At 43.9% G+C, this 22,444-nt stretch overlaps 1 protein-coding gene across 1 annotated transcript; it reads right to left on the reverse strand.

Annotated features, from left to right (window-relative positions):
- Nucleotides 1-611: 611 nt before the first annotated feature.
- On the reverse strand, nt 612-20,648 carry LOC128407660 (low affinity immunoglobulin epsilon Fc receptor-like). Its single transcript, XM_053376296.1, has 9 exons — nt 20,515-20,648; nt 14,859-14,981; nt 13,307-13,369; nt 11,939-11,992; nt 11,211-11,273; nt 10,076-10,165; nt 4,483-4,634; nt 3,266-3,372; nt 612-2,707 (listed from the first exon to the last, which is right to left on the reverse strand). The coding sequence occupies exons 1-9, from the start codon at nt 20,603-20,605 to the stop codon at nt 2,569-2,571; spliced, it is 882 nt and encodes a 293-aa protein (XP_053232271.1). The 5' UTR covers nt 20,606-20,648; the 3' UTR covers nt 612-2,568.
- Nucleotides 20,649-22,444: the final 1,796 nt, after the last annotated feature.

A 22,444-nucleotide genomic window follows, 5' to 3' on the forward strand; every position in this document is an offset into this window, starting at 1 on the left:
AAAAGTGGTCAGGAGTTCCAGTTTGCCTCTCAGAGGAGAGTAAAGCCAGGTGAAGCAGAAATGAGGCAATCATAAGATGTGGGCGTATTGTGGAACAGCACAAATGGGGGCTCTTGTAGATTTTAAAAACCACGATTTAGGATAACAGTCATAGCCGATTGCCCAAACTATATCCAAACAGAACTGCCCCTTGCTGAGCATGGCTTTGTCATTTCCCATGTCCTTCTGCCAACAGCTGTCACCTTGACCCTCCATGCTGCAGTTTCGGTTCAGCAAAACACTCATTGGACACCCATTGAACATCATTGAAATTAAAGCCCAAGAAGGGCCTCAAATGTGCATTTGAATTGAGGATATACAGGCACACACACCCTCCTGATTTGCACGAGGGTTGTGTCCCTGGGCCCCGCACATAGGCCTGCCCTGGTCTACCCCATTATCCCCCCCCCCATTTCCCCATTTTCCAGGTCTAAAATGACCTGCCATGCGCCAATCAAATGCATAAAATGGCCGCTGCCTGTCCCACCTGTGCAACATTATCCATGACAGTTCATTATTTTGACTTTTTATTTGAATTTATAGCAACCTCTGTCTTAGAGATTCAAAGCATGTAAACACATTAGTCACTTTTTATTTTATTTTATGCAGGACCATTTGTACAAACAGTTGAGCAACGTTAGACCTCTTTGTGGTCCAACTACAGAAACCAAATGCCAGCTGAAAAAGAAGGAACTTAGTTTCCTCTAAGAAAGCCTCAGATTTGAGTTTGGTGAAGCATCAAAGGAGATTTAATAACTGCCGAAGAACACTTGCGCACTTGAGTGCTCCTGAACCTTGCTTTCCCACAATCCACAGCAAATGAAAGAATAGAGAATTACAAAGATCCTCATCTACTATTATACATAAGTTAAAACCCATTTTGCAAAGGCTAGTGGCAACATCAACTGGAGGATTATTTATTACAAATCCATTGCATTTTATTATTTTCTAGCAATCCTGGTGGGAGAATTACAAATAGCCTTCTATTTGCTCCTATAGGCTCTCCTGTTTACTGTAATGTCAGTTTCTGTTCCCATGGAATGAGGAGCTTTAAATACTAAGTTTTGCACACATAGAGATGGATGGATGGATGGATAGATGGATGGATGAGGAGCTATGGCCCTTCTTGCACTGCTTGTCACCCCCACCAATCTGACAACCTCACCTCCTTTTATGCCTCGCTGAGAAGGAAAACTGCAGCTGGTTTTTTGTTTTGTTCTGTTTCATTTTTTGTTTTGTTTTTTGTTTTTAACATGTAGGCTTCCTTCTCTTCATGGCAACAGCAGCCATGGAGGACATTGCCTAGAGAAGGTAGCCTAAATTTTAAAACACTGGCTTTCTTTTCTTGGTGGCAGCCATGGGTTAAAGTCAGAAAAACATGAAAGTAGTTTATTGTAGTACCATTTCACTATTTTAAAGAGAAAAGCAAACAAACGAAGAACAAAACAAGAGAAAGATCCAATAATTAAAGGGATCTTTCCTCTTGCAGGAACAGAAACTGACATGAAGAGAGAGATTACTCAAGGGGCAGTTAACAAGATATTCTTCGTTAACCTAGTAGTTGGCATCAACAGAAGGCAATCAAAAGGGACTAGTGTGCAAATTAAAAGTGTTTAAAGACGCAGATGCCTTGTAATACCTTAAATAAATTTTCATGTCCACACCTTGTATTTTATTGTAAAAATTAAAATTAAGGGCTAGTGTGTCAACAACCCAGAAGATAGAGTTTTTTTTAAAAAAAGCAAAAGGATCTGAAATCTTAGAAGAGCATCATAAGAGCTTCATGGGGGAATTCAGATTTTAAAACCTAGGAAAATAGAGAAAAAGATCTGCTAGCAATGAAATAATAAAAATGTAGGGATCAAATAGACCTCTCTGGAGGCATGGGCGTAGCCAGGATTTTTGTTAGGGGGTCAGGACTTTTGTTAGTGTAGGGAAGAACCAATGTGATTGGTCAGTTAGTTAAGTATTTCTATTGTTTTATTTGATCTAAAGGGGGCAGCTGTCCCCCATCCCCCACCCCCTGGCTCATGCCTGGAAATGCCACTCCCAAGAAGGCCCTGTCTCAGATATCATCCTCTCCTTTTCATGTGCTGGGGGGGGGAGAGAGAACTTGCTAAATTATTGGGCTTTTCAATGAATGTTTCATTAGGTTTTGAATTTGTGAATGTGAGAACTAGGTTAATCTAGCATGTTATTATAGAAGGAAGAGGGGCTAGGATGGAAGACAAGAACTCTGGCTTTTATCCCCAGCTATTTTCCCGGCTTTTATTCCCAGGGAAGACAGTGAGTTCTAGTGGGTTATGGACAAGAGCTAAAAATCGTATGGTGAGTCCTAGCTTTCTACTGACTCACTGATGTAATACTGGCTGGATTTCATCACCTCAGTTTTAATGAACTGGTAATGGCGATTGCTACGCCCACCCACTAGCCAGAAGTGACTGTTGGAAGGTCTGTGAGAATGAAGAGCAGAGCGAGGGAGTCACGATGATTGGCTCATGTCGAGTTCTCTTCCTGCTGGCCACACAGCTAGCAGCTCCATGGCTTTTCACAGATCCAGCCATCTATGTTGTTGCCACATGGAACATCATTCCACCAGCCTCTAGGTGTCATCTCAACACAGTCCTCCCCGTGGCCATAATTGTTCGGCTCCCCTGCACCCCACTTGCTGCATATGGAAATATAACAAATAAACAAATGGCAGAGTTAATCAGTTCTAGTGAGATAGATTCTTAGACCTTAGCAAACCCTCCCTGATGTCCAGCAGTGAATGACCAAGCCCCCTTGGATCAAAGAAGAGAAGAAATGTGTCATCTTGTGTTTGGAGACTTTGTGCTAGCCTCTTACGGGTCCCAGTTAGTCTTTGATGAGTTTTTAATGAAAACCAGTGTGGCCTCGCTAGCTGAATTTCTGACCCTGACTCCCAGCTGGGAGACCCACACAGGGAATAGTTCTTTCAATGGGATGTCAATGTGTCCACCTTCCAAAAGCAGCCTGTCAGCAAACTCCTTCACCCATAGGCACAGAAGTAGCTAGAACTCAGCTATACAGCTGCAAATAAAATGTTTTAAGTGTATTTTAAGTGCAATATACAATGTGACACTAAATGGAGATGGTGAGCCTTATGGAAAAAATTTTAAAAAGCATTTTCAGAATGGTTTTTATATGTGTGTAGATTCCACCCAGGTTGGGTTTAAAAATGGAATAAAGTTGATGCTAGACTTACGTATAAGTTGCAGTACTTCTATCCACCCAGGTAAATTTGTTTTCTGTTTCAATGTCTTGGAGACCAATCCAGTAGTATTTTTGTTTTAGGTGTAATACGAGAAAACTCTGAAACACAAACCACATTTAATTCTCGGAGTTGAAATGTACAATATGGAATATACATCCTACCACAACTAGTAACACAGTGTTCTCTCAAAATGTAAGGCTGAGATGCAACATCAAGCTCACACTGCCAGAAACATGACTGACTACACGCCTCTGTATCAAACACAAGCTTTACAGGTACAAAGGCCCATGTTCAATGCCTCATTTAAAAAGCTTAAAGATATTGTGTAACTAACAGTGCTGGGAACTACCTCTCCTTGAAATCTTAATGAATCACTGCAACATAAATGTTTTAAGAAACACCAAAAGAGGGCAAATCCCCCCACAAAACAACAACAACAAGCCCAGTGACGTTCAAGCACCAGAATCACAGCAAGTTGGGTGCCAGCTGGGAAAGAAAAATTCAAAGTTGGTGAGCGGGATAGTGAGTTGGCCTGCCTGAGCCTTTAAAAGCTTACAGTATCCCAGTGGAAGGAATGGCTGGATGGCTGTCTGAAGAGCAGCACCCCTGTGAAGAGGCAAGGATATACCGCAACATTTTGTTGTGAGTCCTACTTGTGTGTATGTAAAAGCCAGTTCTGAGTGTTCCATCCTACTCTTTACTTACATTTATTCAATGACATCTGGGATATAGCTGAGATTGGCAAAATCTATCACTCACCCTAAGCATAGGGCTCACCAGAATTAGGTGGGTAGGTTTAGCCTCCCTCAGCATCCCTGAGTTGCCATTTTTATATATGGGGAAAATAAAAGCACAGCATTTGGAGATTGCTATGGTATAAGAAAAACCCACCCTCTTTCTCAAACACTGGCCAGCAGATACACTTCTTAAACATTGTGGTCTCAACTTAATGTAAACACCCTGACACCTAAATGCATTAACCTCCCTCTAGATAAAGAGGCTTCAGAGAGACCCCAGGGAACTTTTGGAGGCTATTTGGTAAGGGGCAGCCTTGCAAACAGATACTCAAGTACCTCAAACATGGGAAGAATTGGTGCAAGCAAAAGAGTACACACTGTTGTGGCCTGGTCTCCTCCTCCTCAGATGCCAAGGGACCCAGAGGGTGGCTAGGATGGGGCTGTCACAATTTCACAAAAACCTTGAATTACCTGCTCTTCCTCATCATTGATAATAACCAAAAGGGCACGTTCATCCTCACACGCCTTCCTGGCATGGGACCATGGTCCAGGCTTTACTTGAAAACTGTAGCATGATCCTTTGTTGAACAACCAGCCCTTTGGACAAACTTGGCAGGTTGAAGCTGTAATGTAATAGCAGAGACATTAAAACAACCAGATCACAAACAGAACACACTTCTACAGATGTTTATGTTCATTATTAGCAGTGCTGCCAAAAATTGTAATCACACAGTCCATACTACATCCTTCCTAACTCTGATCCATCAAAATCGTAGAACTGTTTGTAATTAAAATTGAGATTTATTATCAGTCCTTTTCTCTTTTCTGCACCTTTGCAGCTTATGTGGTTAAAACATGCTCAGATGATGCTTCCTTTAATTACTCAAAGAAAAGAAAAATTAATTTGTCTGCATATACTCAGAATACTTTTACTATAATAACTCTGTAATGCTTTGCCAAAGGAACCTATCCATTTAAGTTTGGATACAAAACTATGGAACAACCAATCACCTTGAAAGACTCTGACATGTTAATTTGTATCCACCACATTAATTTGTGTTACAACCAATCAGAGGATGGGTCATGCCCAATTCTGAATCACAACAGGGTCACTTTGTCCCTCACTAATTACCGTACTTTTCGCTCCATAACACACATTTTTTTCCTCCTAGAAAGTAAGGGGAAATGTCTGTGCGTGTTACGGAGCGAATGCCTACAGATGGCGGGGGGGGGGGAATCTGCTGCAGTCGTGAGCAGAGGATCCATGGTTCCCCTTCCTTCCCTCCTCCGTGGCTCACTTTGAAACAGCAAAGCGGGAGAAGAGCCACTGAGTGAAGAGGAGAGAGCCTGCTTCTTTAAAGGAGCAAAGTGGGAGAGGAGAGGAGCCGCTTACACGAGTGTAAGCAGCTCCTGTCCGGTTGGCTCCTTTAAAGCAAGCAGGCTCTCTGTCCATCTCTCCTCCCCACTCAGCTCGCTAAATAGCAGGAAAGATTTTCAGCTCGCTAAGCCGGAGGCGGGGGGGGGGGAGGAGGGAGAGAAGCAGAGCCTGCTTGCTTTATTATTATTTTTTAAAAAATATTTATTAAAATTTCAAAAGAAATTACAAAAATAATAAAGAAATAGAAAAAAGAAAACAAAAGATACAAAATACAGAGAAAATAAAACAGTTAAAAATAGATCCATCTTTCCATGCCTTGCCTTTCATTTACTTGTTTCCCTGACCTCCTCACACCTCCCTTTTTTGTATTCCAGTTCGAATGGTTAATTCAACAAATCCTTTCCCTCTTTGTTTTTGTCTTAATTCTTTATCTTAACATATTATAACTTTATAATTTCATCTATTAACAATCCATTTTTACATACTCCTTTTTAACATTATTGCTAAAACCGCTTCATTTCATTCCGACATCATTTAACATTCCTTAATTTTACAATGTTTCTGTAAATAATCTTTAAATTTCTTCCAATCTTCTTCCACCAACTCTTCTCCCTGGTCTCGGATTCTGCCAGTCATTTCCGCCAATTCCATATAGTCTATCACTTTCATCTGCCATTCTTCCAAGGTGGGTAGATCTTGTGTCTTCCAGTACTTTGCTATAAGTATTCTTGCTGCTGTTGTGGCGTACATAAAAAAAGTTCTATCCTTCTTTAACACCAATTGGCCGACCATGCCCAGGAGAAAGGCCTCTGGTTTCTTAAAGAAGGTATATTTAAATACCTTTTTCATTTCATTGTAAATCATCTCCCAGAAAGCCTTAATCCTTGGGCACGTCCACCAAAGGTGAAAGAATGTGCCTTCATTATCTTTACATTTCCAACATTTATTATCGGGCAAATGGTAGATTTTTGCAAGCTTGACTGGGGTCATGTACCACCTGTATATCATTTTCATAATATTCTCTCTTAAGGCATTACATGCCGTAAATTTCATACCTGTGGTCCACAACTGTTCCCAGTCAGCAAACATAATGTTATGTCCAACATCTTGTGCCCATTTAATCATAGCAGACTTAACCGTTTCATCCTGAGTATTCCATTTCAACAGCAAGTTATACATTCTTGATAATATCTTAGTTTTGGGGTCTAACAGTTCTGTTTCCAATTTTGATTTTTCCACCTGGAAGCCAATTTTTTTGTCCAGATTGTAAGCCTCCCTTATTTGATAGTAATGAAGCCAGTCTCGCACTTTATCTTTTAGTTTCTCAAAACTCTGCAATTTCAATTTGTCTCCTTCTTGTTCCAAAATCTCCCAATATTTCGGCCATTTGGCCTCCATATTGAGCTTTTTCTGAGCCTTCGCTTCCATCGGTGACAACCACCTTGGGGTTTTGTTTTCAAGTAAATATTTATATCTTATCCAGACATTAAACAATGCTTTCCTGACAATATGGTTTTTAAATGCTTTGTGTGCTTTAACCTTGTCATACCACAGATATGCATGCCACCCAAAAACGTTATTAAAGCCTTCTAAATCCAAAATGTCTGTGTTCTCAAGAAGCAGCCATTCTTTCAGCCAGCAAAATGCTGCTGATTCATAATATAGTTTAAGGTCTGGCAGGGCAAATCCACCTCTTTCCTTTACATCGGTTAGTATTTTAAATTTTATTCTGGGCTTCTTGCCCTGCCAGACAAATCTAGAAATGTCTCTCTGCCACTTCTTGAAACAGTCCATTTTGTCCAAAATTTGCAATGATTGAAATAAAAATAACATTCTTGGCAATACATTCATCTTTATAACAGCAATTCGACCTAGCAAGGAAAGCTTCAGATTTGACCATATTTCTAGATCCTTTTTCACTTCTGACCAACATTTCTCATAATTATCTTTAAATAAATTTAAGTTCTTAGCAGTCATATTAACCCCCAGGTATTTTACTTTCTTAACCAGTGTTAAACCTATCTCCTTCTGAAACCTCTCTTTCTCAATCGGTGTTAATTTTTTTTCAAGAACCTTAGTTTTTAGCTTGTTCAACTTAAATCCTGCCACTTGACCAAATTCTTGAATCAGTTCCAATACTCTTTTAGTACTAGATTCTGGCTCCTGTAGTGTCAGTACTAAGTCATCTGCAAAAGCTTTCAATTTGTACTGTTTGGCTCCGACCTGTATACCTTTAATCAGATGGTCCCTTCTAATCATATTTAGCAAAACCTCCAGGACCGAAATAAAGAGCAATGGGGAAATTGGGCAGCCTTGTCGGGTCCCTTTCTCTATCTTAAATTCCTCTGTCACCACATTGTTAACAATTAGTTTAGCCTTTTGCTCTGAGTAAATTTCACCTATACCATTTTCAAAGCCTTGACCAACCCCCATCCCCTGAAGATTTTTCTTCATAAAACTCCAAGAAATATTATCAAAAGCTTTCTCCGCATCTACAAATATTAAAACTGCTTTAGTATTAATATTCACTTGCAGTTTTTCCAAAATGTTAATTATATTTCTCATATTGTCAGACAAGTGTCTACCCGGGAGAAAGCCAGCTTGGTCTTTATGTATCTCCTCCACTAATACTTTTTTTAATCTTTTAGCCAAAATATTTGCAAAAATTTTATAATCCACGTTAAGCAGGGATATGGGGCGGTAGTTCTTAAGTTGTGTCTTTTCGGACTCAGTTTTCGGTATAAGTGTAATATAGGCTTCCTTCCACGACTCTGGCACTTTTTCCCCCTCCAAAATTTCATTACAAACCTCCTTTAGTGGTTGAATTATCCAATCTTTCAAAGATCTATAGTATTTTGAGGTTAAACCATCCGGCCCTGGAGATTTGCCCAACTGCATATTCTGGATGGCACCTTCTACCTCCTGTTCTGTTATTTTATAATTCAACATTGACTTGTTTTCTTGAGAGATTTTTTGTAATCCATTTGTTTTTAAGAATTGGTCTATATCAATCTCTTTCTGTGGCCCTTGTGTATATAACTGTTTAAAGTACCTCTGGAAACATTTTCTAATTTCCACTGGATTCTGTATATTCTTTGCTTCCACTTCCAAATTAGTAATGGTATTAAGTTTTTGTCTTTTTTTCATTTGCCAAGCTAACAGTTTCCCACATTTATTAGCCGATTCAAATGTCCTTTGTCTCATCTGTTTAATTTTCCATTCTATTTCCTGATTCATCATTTTCATATATTGGACTTGGTATAACTTTATTTCTCTCAGAATCTCTTGCGACTTTGGTTTCGCTCTCAGTTTCTTCTCACCCTCTTTTATTTTCTCCAAAATTTTGTCTTTTTTCTCATTTTGGGTTCTCTTCTTTATTGCATTCTGTTGAATTAGAAACCCCCTCATAACCGCTTTGCAGAGCCTGCTTGCTTTAAAGGAGCAAAGCGGGAGAGGAGAGGAGCCTTCTCCCCTTAAACCCCTCTTCTGCATTATTAGCAGCATCCTTCTCCACCCACCCCACACGTGCTCCTTGTCCCTTGAGTGCTTTTCCTTCCCTCCCCACTTAAAACGTGGTTACAAAGCACAGATCCACATGGATCCTCAGGATTTTTGCACTGGGTCACCCCAAATTCACCATCAGATCACATAGCATGTCCATGGCTACAGTTTGCACCAAAAAAATCACGTTGCCTAGGGCCGCAGTGGTGCAAAAACGTGGTTAGAAACATGGATCCACATGGATCCTCAGGATTTTTGCATTGGGCTACCCCAAACTCACCGTCAGATCACATGTCTGTGGCCATAGCATGAACCACAAAAATCATACATCCACTGTTTTGTTTAGAATTTTTTTTTCTTGTTTTCCTCCTCTAAAAACTACGTGCGTGTTATGGTCGGTAGTGTGTTATAGAGCGAAAAGTACGGTATCATCACATCATATGGGTCCCAAGGCCAATATGATCTTTCCATCCCTGGTTTTCCACAGCATAGGAGTGAGCACTGTATCTGAAGGAATAAGACATTGGAAGTCCTTCCACCAGCTCCCAGGGATCTATTATCTCCCTAAGCCACTAGTTTTTCCTTTGTGGCCATCTTGCACATTCCCTTCTGTTGCGCTGCTTTTCTCTGTCTCAGTGCCCTCCTTGCTCTTCTTGCTTTCTTTCTCAGTCTCTATGTCCGCTTTCTTACCTCTGGCTGTGTACACATCATACATTCAAAGCACATAATGTCCCTCAAATAATCCTGAGAACTGTAGTTTACACCTCGCAAAGCTACTACTCCCAGCACCCTTGTCATATGACAGTTCCCAGAATTCTTTCGGAAATGTCAAGTGGTTTACATGTGTGGTGTGTACACAGCCTCTCCCTCTATCCTCCTGTTGCCTGCAGTCACGTTCACGTCTTTGCCTTGATTCTTCCCCTCTTCCCCTTCTATCAGTGTTTCTTTCTGGCTCCACCCTGCTTTAGACTCCCTTCTGGCTGTGTTTCAGTTTTTCTCACATCTCTCCTCACTTGCCCACCGTGGGACCACCTGTTGCTCCTTCACCTCCACTGCCTTTATTAGGCTGCAGATTGGGCACCTCCGCATCTTCTGAAGTGTTGCTCTGTCCAGCCCACAGCAGTCTGCCCCGCTTGCCTCCCTGACTTACATTAGCTCAGGGGCAGAAGAAGTCTCGTGTCTTACCATTAATCTTCAGTAGTGCATCCTCTATCTTATCAATTTCAGCCAAGGAACGGCTGCTGTCTCTAGATAGTTCACGCAGCTTTTCATTCCCTAGGGGGAAAAGATTAGAAAGGGGAGTTAAATGAGAGGTGAATTTGGTCTGGAAAAGGAAAAGTTGCAGAAACAGTCATTCAGAAAGAATGATCATTGAGAAGTATGGCAAGTAGAGCTCAGGTTTCTGACTTGACACAGGGAACACACCATAAATTTAAGTAGGAGAAATTCAAACTCTGTAAGAACTCCTGCTTTTGAGATTCCCTAAGGGTAGGGATGTCAGAGAATTCTGATGATAAAAGAAATAAGAGCAGAAATTGCCAATATTTACTTATTCGTCCCATGTCCAGAATGGAAACCAATCCAGCAAATACAACTGGCACTCTTGTTGTTTCTTTCAGTCTGCAGACAGTATGTAAATGATTACACCCAGCCTCCTGCATTTGCATTGTGTTTACTTTACACTAAAAATAATAGTGTGGAATAATGCAATGGTAATGTCACTTATAGGGACGCGGGTGGCGCTGTGGGTTAAACCACAGAGCCTAGGACTTGCCGATCAGAAGGTCGGTGGTTCGAATCCCCGCAATGGGGTGAGCTCCCGTTGCTTGGTTCCAGCTCCTGCCAACCTAGCAGTTTGAAAGCACGTCAAAGTGCAAGTGGATAAATAGGTACCGCTCTGGCGGGAAGGTAAACGGCGTTTCCGTGCGCTGCTCTGGTTCGCCAGAAGTGGCTTAGTCATGCTGGCCACATGACCCGGAAACTGTACGCCGGCTCCCTCGGCCAATAAAGCGAGATGAGCGCCGCAACCCCAGAGTCGGTCACGACTGGACCTAATGGTCAAGGGTCCCTTTACCTTTACCTTTAATGTCACTTACATAATTTACATGATTACTTAAATTATTAAAAGTACATAATGTTGCCTAGTGGACATCGAGACAAGTAATATAGCTTTTGGCAGAAAATGAACTGCAGTGGAACAGAAGCAGTGCTGTGTGCAAGGAATACAGCATGGAATCGAAAATGTTGCCTTCTTATATCCCTGCCTGAAGACAGTTCCACCCATTCCCTTCTTTTCCCAGCAGAAACAAAGAATACTTACCATTCTTCTGTGACTCCTCATATTTAGTTTCCAGTGCCTTCAGGGCCTTACTTAGCTCAGATTCTAAAAGAAAGCCACAGATAACAGCTACTTTCCAATCTCTGCATTTGGCAAAAGGGTACTGTTAAGTTCTCTACACTTCGCTGAGAAAGAAGTCCTATGGTAGTACCATAGAATTGAGTGCAATCACATAAGAAAATATTGGGAAATTACTGTATCTTTGTAAGCAGAACTGATATTACAAATATATGAAAAGAGCCTAGTGGAAGAAAATCAACTGCGGCAGCAGGCAGCACAACCATTGTCCCTTCTTCAGGTCACCCAAAACAACAGCATCAATGCCTCTGTCTGTCCCAAACTCAACAAGGTCAGCAACTCTCTCCAACATACATCCCTGCAGAATCCTGATTTCAGATCCCACCATACAGGTGAATTTCCCAGGCAGCAAAACTATCAAACTTAAGAAACACATATTAAGGTAGCATTAGCTTCTGCTGAGAAAAATATTTTTATGAGTTATGTTAGGGATTTATACCATGCCCTTCAGGAAATTTCACCAATCATCTCTAACTATCAAGCAATCAGTCTAATGAAGGATGGTCACCTGACATCCATAACAGTACTTAGTGAGGATTGGAGGAAGGAAAGTCAGTAGCAACTAGAGATTGTCGAGAAGTGAGGGAGAAAATAGGAACACCAGCAGGGGTGACAGCCAAGTCAATGCATACCAGATGAAGAGTGACTAGAATGAATCTCCTCTAGCCGTTTCTCCATCTTGGAGCCTAGAAAAGACAGAATTCAGTTACTCAGGAGGCACTCATTCAGTTTCTATGTGTTGAGCAACATGGCCATGCTTCTGAGTTGAACAGTTCTTCTGGGGTATCAGGAGGTACATAGGAGGAACATGCAGTTTTTTTGAAGAGGTGAGAAGTTTCGATTTGTCAAAAGGATCAGAGAGTAAAAGAGATCTGCTTCTCTAGTAATACATTCTTAGGAGATCCAGACTACCTCAGTTCAAGGTGGGCAGAGTAGTGCAGAAGGCCTAACTAACTTGCCTCCTCTGTGCATTATGAGTTCCTAGCACCTTGCATGACCATGGTACACTGCTCTTATGCCAATGCACTCTTTTGTCAATGAAGTCAACTAGCAAAGACCATAAGGTATGAAGCACTCTGCAGGCTTTAGATGGAGTGCAAGGACTGGAAGTACTAAAACTGCTCCCGTTCCGGCTGATTCACACAGGTGCATGTGCATCACTCAGTGACTTGTTGCAGATGAACATACTAACTGCCTCCATTGACAGAGGCATTGTGTTTGAAGTGAAGGGCAATTGCATTAAAACTCCACCTCTGATGTTTCCTAGAGTATTTGTTTCACACAAGCAAGTTGCCACTTGATGTTGCAGTTTGGGTGTGATGAGCCTGCATGCATGAATGTGCCCACTGAGATGTCCAGAAGGGCTCAGCTTAGAAAAAGTTTTGTTGCTCCACTTAGAAATTCCTTTTTAAGACAGCACCCCCCCACACACACACAAATGAACATTAATATAGTCCTCCCCTCACAGAAAGGGTTATAACTTTTTATTGTGGATAACATTTTTACTGCTATCTCTCCCTACCCCCGCCCAATACAATTTTGTATTGGGAGTTTGTCAAGTTCTACTTCATTATTGACAGACTGAATTAATTAAAGAATGAAGTGGGCTATGGGGATGTTCTGAAAAACCATAACTGCAGAAAGTAAAACCTTAGGCTTCAAATACAGAGGAACTAAAGTAATAATTGTGGGTTGTATCCAATGTGAATTCTACTCAAAGTAGACCCTCTGAAATTAATGGGCATGACTCACTTATATCCTCTGGTCTCCATGGGTCTGAATAGGACTGAATGCTGTGTAACCCTGAATTTTAGAACTCCTTTTTACCTATTTCCTCTCCTTCAGCCATTCCATCCTGAACGTCTTTATCAGGATGGCTAGAGAGCCAACTGTACGTACATATTATTAAAGGCCCCTCTTTAAAAGCTGACTCCTAGATACAGGGGTAGGAATGAGACAGAAGCAATTAACCATTTGAAAAAGCGAAACTGAATGGTTACCGTTTGTTAGCAGCATGGACTGATTGGCATGCAGCTGTTCTAGTTGCGTAGACATCTCCAAACCTGAAACAATACGAAGGTCTGGTCACTGTCATTGAACCTAAGGAGTTTATAGAAAGAGCAGTCTTTATCTTCACTTAGGCACAGCCAGCATTACCATTTGACAACGATAGGTGGCTGTTTCCTGGAGAAGATAGGAAAGACCACACTGTTTGGGGACTTTTCTTTTCTTTTTATTTTAAAAAGAGATTGCTCCCAACTAGTGCTAGTAAACAGACATTTATTGTATAGTGGAGTATACTGAGCACATTCCAACTGATTGTCTTCTTCAGGAACAAGCCAGTTTTCTGGCGAGATCTTACCAGAAGCTGCCACCACACTACCCTGGTGGCAGCAGGTGTGGGCAGGGCACCCTCACAGCGCCACCCTGCAAGTTTCCGCTGCCTGAGGTGTTTGCTTCAGTCTGCCTTATGGGCGGGCCAGCCCTGATGATACGAATATTCAGCGTATTTGATAGCATAATAAACTTCTGGTTTCTAGCACCAGGTTAAAGTCATCTCTGTTTCTGGTGTGTGGTTTTTTCATGGTGCTGGGGAGAGGTCAGTGGGCTCGGTGGGGAGGCTCAGCCAACTTGAAACTCCTCATCCTTGTCATAAACAAAAGAGAGAGTTCATTCACCACACCTCAGTTACATTAGGAGGTTATCAGGTTCATCAATGAAGCAACACTTTGCCTTACAAAAGTCCTGCTTCCTGGACCTCTGAAGAGCAATATCTCCTATGCATGCTTCAGGGTGTTTTGGGCATATCAGTGCATAAGCAGCTTTCCCTTACATCAAACTGATCAACAGTTTTCAGTCAAGGATTTAAAAAGTAAGCATTTTTTAAAATTGCAATGTTTCCGCAATGTTCTAACAAACATTAAAGGTAAAGGGACCCCTGACAGTTAAGTCCAGTCGCGAACGACTCTGGGGTTGCGGCGCTCATCTCGCTTTAATAAACATTACTGAAACACTATTATTTAGGGGTTTGGTTTCCATGATTTGGGAATATTTTGAAAGTAAAATTCAAGGGAGAGTCTGGTTCTAAATAGTAACCCAAACATATTTTGACAATCAGGAGATAAATTCAATGATTTTAAAAGTGCTCCAGGGCAAGGGCTTTCTAACTGTGGCCCGCAGGCCAACTGAGGTCCATATGCTTAATTCAGGTGGTCTGTGGCATGTCTGTGAAGAACACTTACAATTTGAATTCTCTGGAATTCAATCTGTAATATAGTAAAATACAATTAAAAATCATACAGCATCTAGTACTGTGTGTTACAATGGCCACAAAAGGTGGAACAATCATCTAGTGGTCCACCAAGAACTCCGACAATCTTCAAGTGACCTGTGACCAGGGGGAGAGTTTGGGAACCACTGTTGCAAACTCTAGTTTATCCCACTACTGCTCTCTGTGCTCTCCCTGCAACCCTCTCCCCCCCCCAACTCTCGGCCCGGCATGTCTTTCAGACTTCACATAAACAAAGCAGCCATTGACTGCAGAATTCATACTTTTTGAAATCAAAACAGCAGAGATTATGGTCCACAGCAGAAATGAGGCAGCAGTCACAATGAAAAGGACGGATATGGATGTTTCGTTTGAACCACACCTGCAATGTTGCAGCAGGAAACCACCTGTGGACAGCAAAAACACATGGTGTGAATTATTTGCAGTGGTAGGAAGTGAAAATTCATAAGGGTGGAGCTAGGCAGGGCTGGCCCCAGGCAGTTTGCTGCCTGAGGCAAGGGACAAAATGGCACCACCACCTGACTGAGAAAGCAGTGATTAAATATTCAGGCAAGGACAAAAGGTATTGGAAACACAAGGTGATAGCAAATGCTCCTAAATAGTCACACAGTCACAGGCTGTTTATGTGAATCCAAAGTTTATTGCATTTTGTGTGGCCCAACACTCTGAATGATGAATGAAAGTCCCTTATATTTTCCTGGAAGTCCTGTGAGAAATTCAATGGTGTCCCTGTCCATCCCTCACAAGTCCTAATACTTTCCTTGGGGACACTTCATGCATCTTTTCAAACAGCAAATTCTCTCCAGGAGTAACTTCTATGGTAAGGTACTTCACTTCTGGAAGACGGGCATTCTGACTTTTCTAAAAAGGCACTGCTCAGTCCGACAGATTTAGCTATGCTATGTTCCATTTCACACTGATTATCTCTTTCAAACTTCTGAGGTGGGGAAACATTGGCAATGGCCGCTAATCTTTGAGCAATATGTTTACAGCCCACAGTGCTGCTGGTCAAATATTAAACAAGAGCAACAGAAATGTACCATTGTTACATTTCACTGTCAGATTACAGTTTTTTCATTTGTACATCTGCAGCTCTTCAGCCTAGCTCCTTCTAACTTCCTTGTAAACAGTATTTCTGAGCCGCAGAAGATGCAGGTGCACACAAGGCCTAATTCTACGTGCCTAATCAGGGGGAGGGGGGGAATGAGTTCTTGGTTTTTGAATAGCACGAGTTAGTACTAAACCAGTTATACACATCTGGTTTCACTGAGCCACAAATAGCTATCTTGCTTCAAGCACAAAATGCTGCTGTGAATATAAGGTCAAGGGAAGCTGCCTCACGCTGGGGTCAGGCTCTTTAGGATACTGTAGACTACTCAGAGAATCTACAATATTGGGCAGCATATAAATATCTTAAATGAATAGACTGTCAGGCTGTGTGCACATTATACCTGTAATGAAGCTATACCTTCAAAGCATATCTGTAGCACATTCTTTCCCTCAAAAAATTCTGGGTACTGTAGTTTACCCCCAAACAGAGTTACAAATCCCAGCAACCCTTAAGAAATGGCAGTGCCCAGAATTCTTTGAGGGAAAGAATGTGCTTTAAATATACACTACATACACAGTCAAAGTCCCTCTCCCCAGAAAAAAATAGTCTGGAGATCTTCAGTTTGAAGGTGAGGTGAGTAGGATGAGGCAAGGATATAGATGTCAAATAGATCATTCTCAGCACCTTCATCAAACTTCAATTCCCAGTGTGCACCACATTCAGCACCCTCCTAAATCTTGTTGATTCTAGTCAAAGAGCTTCCTTCTGCCTGTCCTCTGGCCCTTTTCCCCAAGCTGTTGAAATCAGGAAGCAGCTGTTTCCCCCCACAACATGAAACTCTCTCTCTAGGAGCAAAACCGCAAAGGGAAGGGAAGAGCAGGAAGCCAGCTGTGCACCCAGCGACTGGCTCATGCAATAGCCAGGCCTCTGCCTCTGTGAGCCATTGCGCAAGGAACTGCCATCCGGGTGCAATCACAAGATACTGCTGTTGGCAGAGGAAAACAGGAAGCAGCCTTGAGGTCTAGTCCAGCATCATCTAGCACCCAGGAGCATTCCTGGGTCCTGGCAGAGGTTGTTTTCCCCATCACCTGCAAACAGATCCTTTAAAAGAAGGATACTAGAAATGGTCCACTGAGCCATGGTGCCTCCCTCATACTACCATCCTCTAGAATTCAGCGGTTCTCAACCTGTGGGTCCCCAGATGTTGTTGGACTACAACTCCCATCATCCCTGAGCTCTGGCCTTGCTAGCTAGGGGTGATGGTCGTTGTAGTTCAACAATATATGGGGACCCACAGGTTGAGAAAGGCTGCTCTAGATGCTCAGCCAGCCTCTGGTACACCCTTTGCTGGTCATAGATAACTCAGTTGGTAGAGCATGAGACTCCTAATCTCAGCGTTGTGGGTTAGAGCCCCACGTTGAGCAAAAGATTCCTGCAATGCAAGGGGTTGGACTAGATGAACCTCGTGGTCCCTTCCAACTCTACAATTCTATGCTTTCTATGCTTCCAGTGCTTTTTTTCTTTTTTAAAAAAACATTTAGGGATACTCTCATTTTGACTCAAGAAAATCACCATTTTATAGTTCAAAGTGGGAAAAATGAATACAGTAAATGGACAGAAGTACAAAAAATGTTTAGGGGTATGCGTACCCCTGCATCCCCTCCCCCAGAAAAAAGCACTGTATGCTATGTTTTATTTATATTCCATCTTTCCTCCAAGGAATCAAGGTGGCAAATATGGTTTTCCCCTCCCCATTTTATCCTCACAACAACCCTGTGTGGTAGGTTAGGATAAGAGATATGGACAGGCCCAAGGTCACCCGATGAGCATCATGGCTGAGTGGACATTTGAACCCTGGCCTCCCAGGTCCTAAGCCAACACTCTAACCACTACATTACCCTGGCTCTCAATCATCAGTCACAGTTCTGACTTCACTCATTGACTAAAAATGCCAAGGGGCAGGAAAAACTAAGCTGGCTTATCTTACAGAAAGTGCTTAGAAGGATGTACAGTTGTACCTTGGTTCTCGAACATTCCGTTTGACTTCCAAAAATGCTTGAAAACCAAGGCACAGCTTCTGATTGGCTGCAGGAGCTTCTGGCACTCAAGCGGAAGCCGCGTTGGATGTTCAGCTTCCAAAAAAGTTCGAAAACCGGAACACTTACTTCCGGGTTTTCAGCGTTCGGGGGCCAAAATGTACAAGTACCAAGGCGTTTGAGAGCTAAGGTTACGACTGTATATATATTTTGCTGTATAGATTTGGCTGCATACATATCATACACAGCAAGTGTCCCAGGACAACCGGGACATCCTGTTTTTTATCGCAAGAGCACAGCAGTCATTTTGGTTGCTATGATCTCCCATGATTTTGCCCTGATAAAAGCACTTTTCAGGGCCATGACCTTGTGCAGCGCCCTAACACACATGTTTTTGGGTGCTGTGCCTGAAAAAAAGCACCTTTGGGGGGGGGAGGAAGAACTGTGGTGTGAAATCACGCAAGATCACAGCAACCAAAATGGCCGCCATGCTCCCGCAATAAAAAACGGGAAGATGGCGGCCTGGATTTTGGCTTCAAAATGTTGGCGGCTATGATATGCCATACATTTAAAGCCCATTTGAAGTCCATGGCTCCTCCCGCAAAGAATCCTAGGAACCATTAGTTTACCCACACAGAGCAACAATTCCCAACACTCTTAACAAACTACAGATACCAGAATTCTTTGGCGAAGGTCCTGTGACTGAAATGTATGCTATGTGTACAGTCCTTCCTTCTAGCAAGGTTAGTGGCTTAATTTAAAAGACAAAGAAAGTTCAGAGTCTTGGCCCGTTGCAGGCACCGTTACAAATCCAGCCATCCCCATGGGCACTAAGCTGGTGTCTGAACTATCCTACAAATGGCGGCTCACATTATTTAATGTTCTTCCATACTAATAAAGAAATAAATAACCCCCCACACACACACACAGACAACCAGCATGCAAGACAGAAACCTAGGCTAGAAACCTTCACTCCCTGGCCTCTGGCTTATGTATTTTTTATTTGTTTCATATCAAGGAGAACTCAGCCACATGAATCCCTTCTGCAGTCTGAAGATGCACAAGTTTACCACCACAAGGAGAATGAGGCCAACATGGAGAAGATAGAATCAAGGTTTGTAAAGCACTTTGAAGAACTGGTTTTTTAGCTGCAGCTACGTAATGCAAGCTCCAGGTGCCCTTGACAGCTGCATGCCCTCCAGAGGGATTTACATGCATGCCAGGGAGTGGGTGCATGCACCAGAGGTGGGTGGGCACGTCGGGGGGCAGAGCGTGGAAGTGGCACCCCAGTGGCACCCCAACCTTCGCTGCCGACACCACCGGAGTGACCTCGCCCCTCCATGGAGCCAAGCAGGGCCATTCTGCACCACCTGCCTGCCTGCACAGGAGGGAGTCCAACCAGTCGACATGGCACTTTGGGTGCTCCTCTCTATGAGCATTGCTTTCTCCAATGTCAGGAGAGAAGCACCGGGCCAGACTGAGCTGGAGACGCCTGCCGGGGGCGCCTGCTTCATGCCCCCTCAAAAATCCATGCCTGGGGCCACAGACTTGCTGCCACCCCAAAGAATGCACCCCTGTTTAGCTGAGGATTTCTCAGACCATGAATGCCCACTCTCACAGCATGGGCAGCTTGCAAGTGGCTATTTGGATGCTTATACAGTGGTATCTCAGGTTACATACGCTTCAGGTTACTTACGCTTCAGGTTACAGACTCCGCTAACCCAGAAATATTACCATGTCGGCTACGCCTATATTAAAGGATAATATCAGCTGAAAGAAGGTACACGTCAGACCACATTGGTCACCTAGAGAAGGAAAAGCACAGGTCCAGGAGGTTTTGCCATTGCAACCCGTTATTCAGCTCTAAATCAGGATAAACATCATTCCACAGAAAACCCACTTGACTTTGCTCTGATCCAGAGGTAAACAGTGGGATCCCCCCTGGGGAAAATGGTGGGTCAAGCGGTTGAGCCCCAAGTCAACCCTAAGTCATGGAGATGGAATCATTGCTCACTCAACCATTTTAGCCAAAACTGTTGGATTTGAAACTAGTCTGTAATTCCCAAAATCACCAAGCTGAGAGGGGGCTTCTTCAGTAAAGGTGTAACTACTGCCCCTCTCAAAACAGATTTCTTGCAATGCCCTTCTTGCAGAGAAGCACTGACCACAACCAAGATAAAATCTGAATAATTTGTCCTGCAAGAGAAAACTATAATTCTAAATTTTTGGAGCTGGTTGGCTAGAGTACTGATACTGATTTGGGAGGCTGAACTTGCTTGGGAACTAGTAGTACCTGGCTGGCTTTATTTCGTGTGTGCATCCACCTTCTGCTTATCATCTTCATAACAGCTAACAACATAAATAACTATCTGCCTCTTACCTGCTTGGCCCATCTATTTTAAATTGTGGCGTGGGGGGGAGCTGGTTGGCGGACATGCAACTCCCCCCAATGCCACTGTGGGTGGCACACACTCTAGGGAGCGTTTCCCGCTCACAGCAGCGTCGGGGTGTGTGTGTGCAACTCTCCCCGACGCCGCTGCGGGCGGCAGGCACTCTAGGGAGCATTACCCACCTGCAGCGACATGGGGGGGGGAGCGGCTGCCCACTTTGCCAGCCCCCAGCAATGACCCTGCTGGGGTGATGGTGTGCATGCCCACAGAGAGGGCTCTGAGTGCCCACTCTGGCATGCGTGCCATAGGTTCGCCACCACTGCTATAGAGGCTGGCAGTCACTTCCGCTCTATCTCCAGCAAATTAATCCCTTTCCCCCAAAAGTCAGGTTTTTAATCAGAGTGGTGATGATTCCTGAGCCCATTCTGCAGCTGGTAATCACCTGCTTTTCTTGATGAGAAGCTTTCCATTTTCTCGTTGATTTCCAGGTTCTCGGGTTCTTCGCACCTCCTGTAGATTCCACCTTGTGCCATCCCCTGTTGGTCTCTGTCTCAATCTCTGCTGTCGGCTACTTTAATACCATCTAAGATTTTGTGGACTTTTCTCAGGAAAGGAAATGCATGCATGCAACCACCCTTCCTCTTTTTACTTCTCTTGGCTGTCACTTCTGCATTGAAATTCTTGGAAATCTTCATGTAAGGATCTGCACTGTAAGGCACTGATTCACAGGGCATCCTCAGAAATGATGGTTAAGCTCATTCATTGTAAGTGATGCCAACCCAATATTGTCCTGAACAACTCCTGCAGCTAAAGAGGCCTGTCTATAAAGATCCTCCAGCCATTGGCATTCCGTAGGGATGGTGATCCTATAGTTGGGGACTGGCATGCTGATTCAGACACCTACAAACCACAGGCAGATGACGACTGTAGGCATCTCCATTCTGATTACTGCTAGTCCGAAAGGCTCCAGCAGTATCTACAACAAGGGAGGGGAACCTTTGGCTCCCTGACGTTGCATGACTTTAACTCCCATCATTCCCAGCCAACAAGACCAATGGTCAGGGTTGGTGGGAGTTCCAACCTCCATAACCTGAAGGCCATAAGGAAGTTACCTGGTGTCATGGTTTTCTTGCCTTTGGGGATGCGGGTGAGGACTCTGGAGCAGAAAGGGAATGGACCTCAAGGCCAGCCCCAGAAATACATTGTCAGGAGCTGGAGTCATGGGTCCAGCAATAAAACAAAGAAACCAAAATAGCCTAGTGATCACAGAAACTCTTCTCAGTAGGTCTTGTCCCAATGAAGCAGTTGTGAGGACTGAGGGTCCTTCCCTTCCCACCTGTGATGGCCTGGGAATCTGATTCAGAGGCTGAACCGGAAGAATCCCAGCCTGCACAGGAGTCCCCGCCTCCAGGGCCGGCTGAGCCGGGGCAGGGCCTTGAATCTGAAGGGCCTGCACCTGTGCCAGATCCTCAGGAGCAGATACCAGATGAATCCACTCTGGCTCCGGGGGTGATTGAGGACCCATTGCCTGCAGGTGCTCCTCTCCCAGCCCTGTCAGGGGAAGGTGAGGCGGCCTCTGGGTCCAGTAACCCTCCAGCCTCTCCTGAGCTGCAGAGGCTCAGGGCAGAGAGGCGGAGGGAAACAAGTTCTATCAGGAGGAGTGCTCGCCTTAAGGCCAGGAGAGGCGAGTCACCTGTGGGCCGGGACCACCCCAGGCCCCAGAAGCGATAAAGGCCAGTCAGCCCAGTCCCAGGTTGCGGGAGCAACGTCGTTGGAAACCTGTTTCTGCCAGCACCCAGACCTGTTTTTCCGGCGTTCCCGACCACGCCCGGCTTCTTGCTTTGGACCCCGCTTTGCCCTTGGTGGACAGTCTCCAGACCCTCGACCCAGGACCGGACTCTGACCACGCCTCACAGTAACCCCCCCCCCCCGGGACCAGCACACCACCGCTCTCTAAGGCCCCTTCCCCATCAGCCTAAGACTCTGTTGTCTTGTCTCTTGTTGCTCTTCCCTCTTCATTTCTCTGGGAGACCAGGGGGAGGGGAGTTGGTCACAGCAGGAGGGAGAGTTTCCCTAGTTTCTTCAGCAGCCTGCCCCCACTCTGCATCTTGATCCTGCTCAGCTTCTGCCTCTGCTTCTGGGCGGCTCTCTGCTACAGCCTCTTCTTGCTCACTAACCCTGCTACCTTTTCAGTTTCTGACACCTTCTTCTCCCAGTCTGCCTCCTCTTCTTCCTCTGACCTCTCATCATCATCCCACTACCAATCCCCGGCTCTGAGCTTCCTTCCCATGGGGGTTCCTTTGGGAGCTCTCCAGCTGGTGGCACCTCCCACCCCTCCTCAGCATCCAGGCAGTCCATGACACACATGCAGT

Source organism: Podarcis raffonei, chromosome 2 (assembly GCF_027172205.1).
Source record: "Podarcis raffonei isolate rPodRaf1 chromosome 2, rPodRaf1.pri, whole genome shotgun sequence".
Classification (NCBI taxonomy): Eukaryota; Metazoa; Chordata; class Lepidosauria; order Squamata; family Lacertidae; genus Podarcis; species Podarcis raffonei.

Bases quoted from the DNA above. Each gene is read 5' to 3' on its own strand.
- LOC128407660 (XM_053376296.1), bottom strand. From the start codon at position 20,605: ATGGCACAAGGTGGAATCTACAGGAGGTGCGAAGAACCCGAGAACCTG. The intron at 11,993-13,306 runs GTAACCATTCAG...TGTCTTTTCTAG, and splicing joins GTCCATGCTGCTAACAAACG to GCTCCAAGATGGAGAAACGG. The intron at 2,708-3,265 runs GTAAGTCTAGCA...TTCCATATGCAG, and splicing joins AGAAGTACTGCAACTTATAC to CAAGTGGGGTGCAGGGGAGC.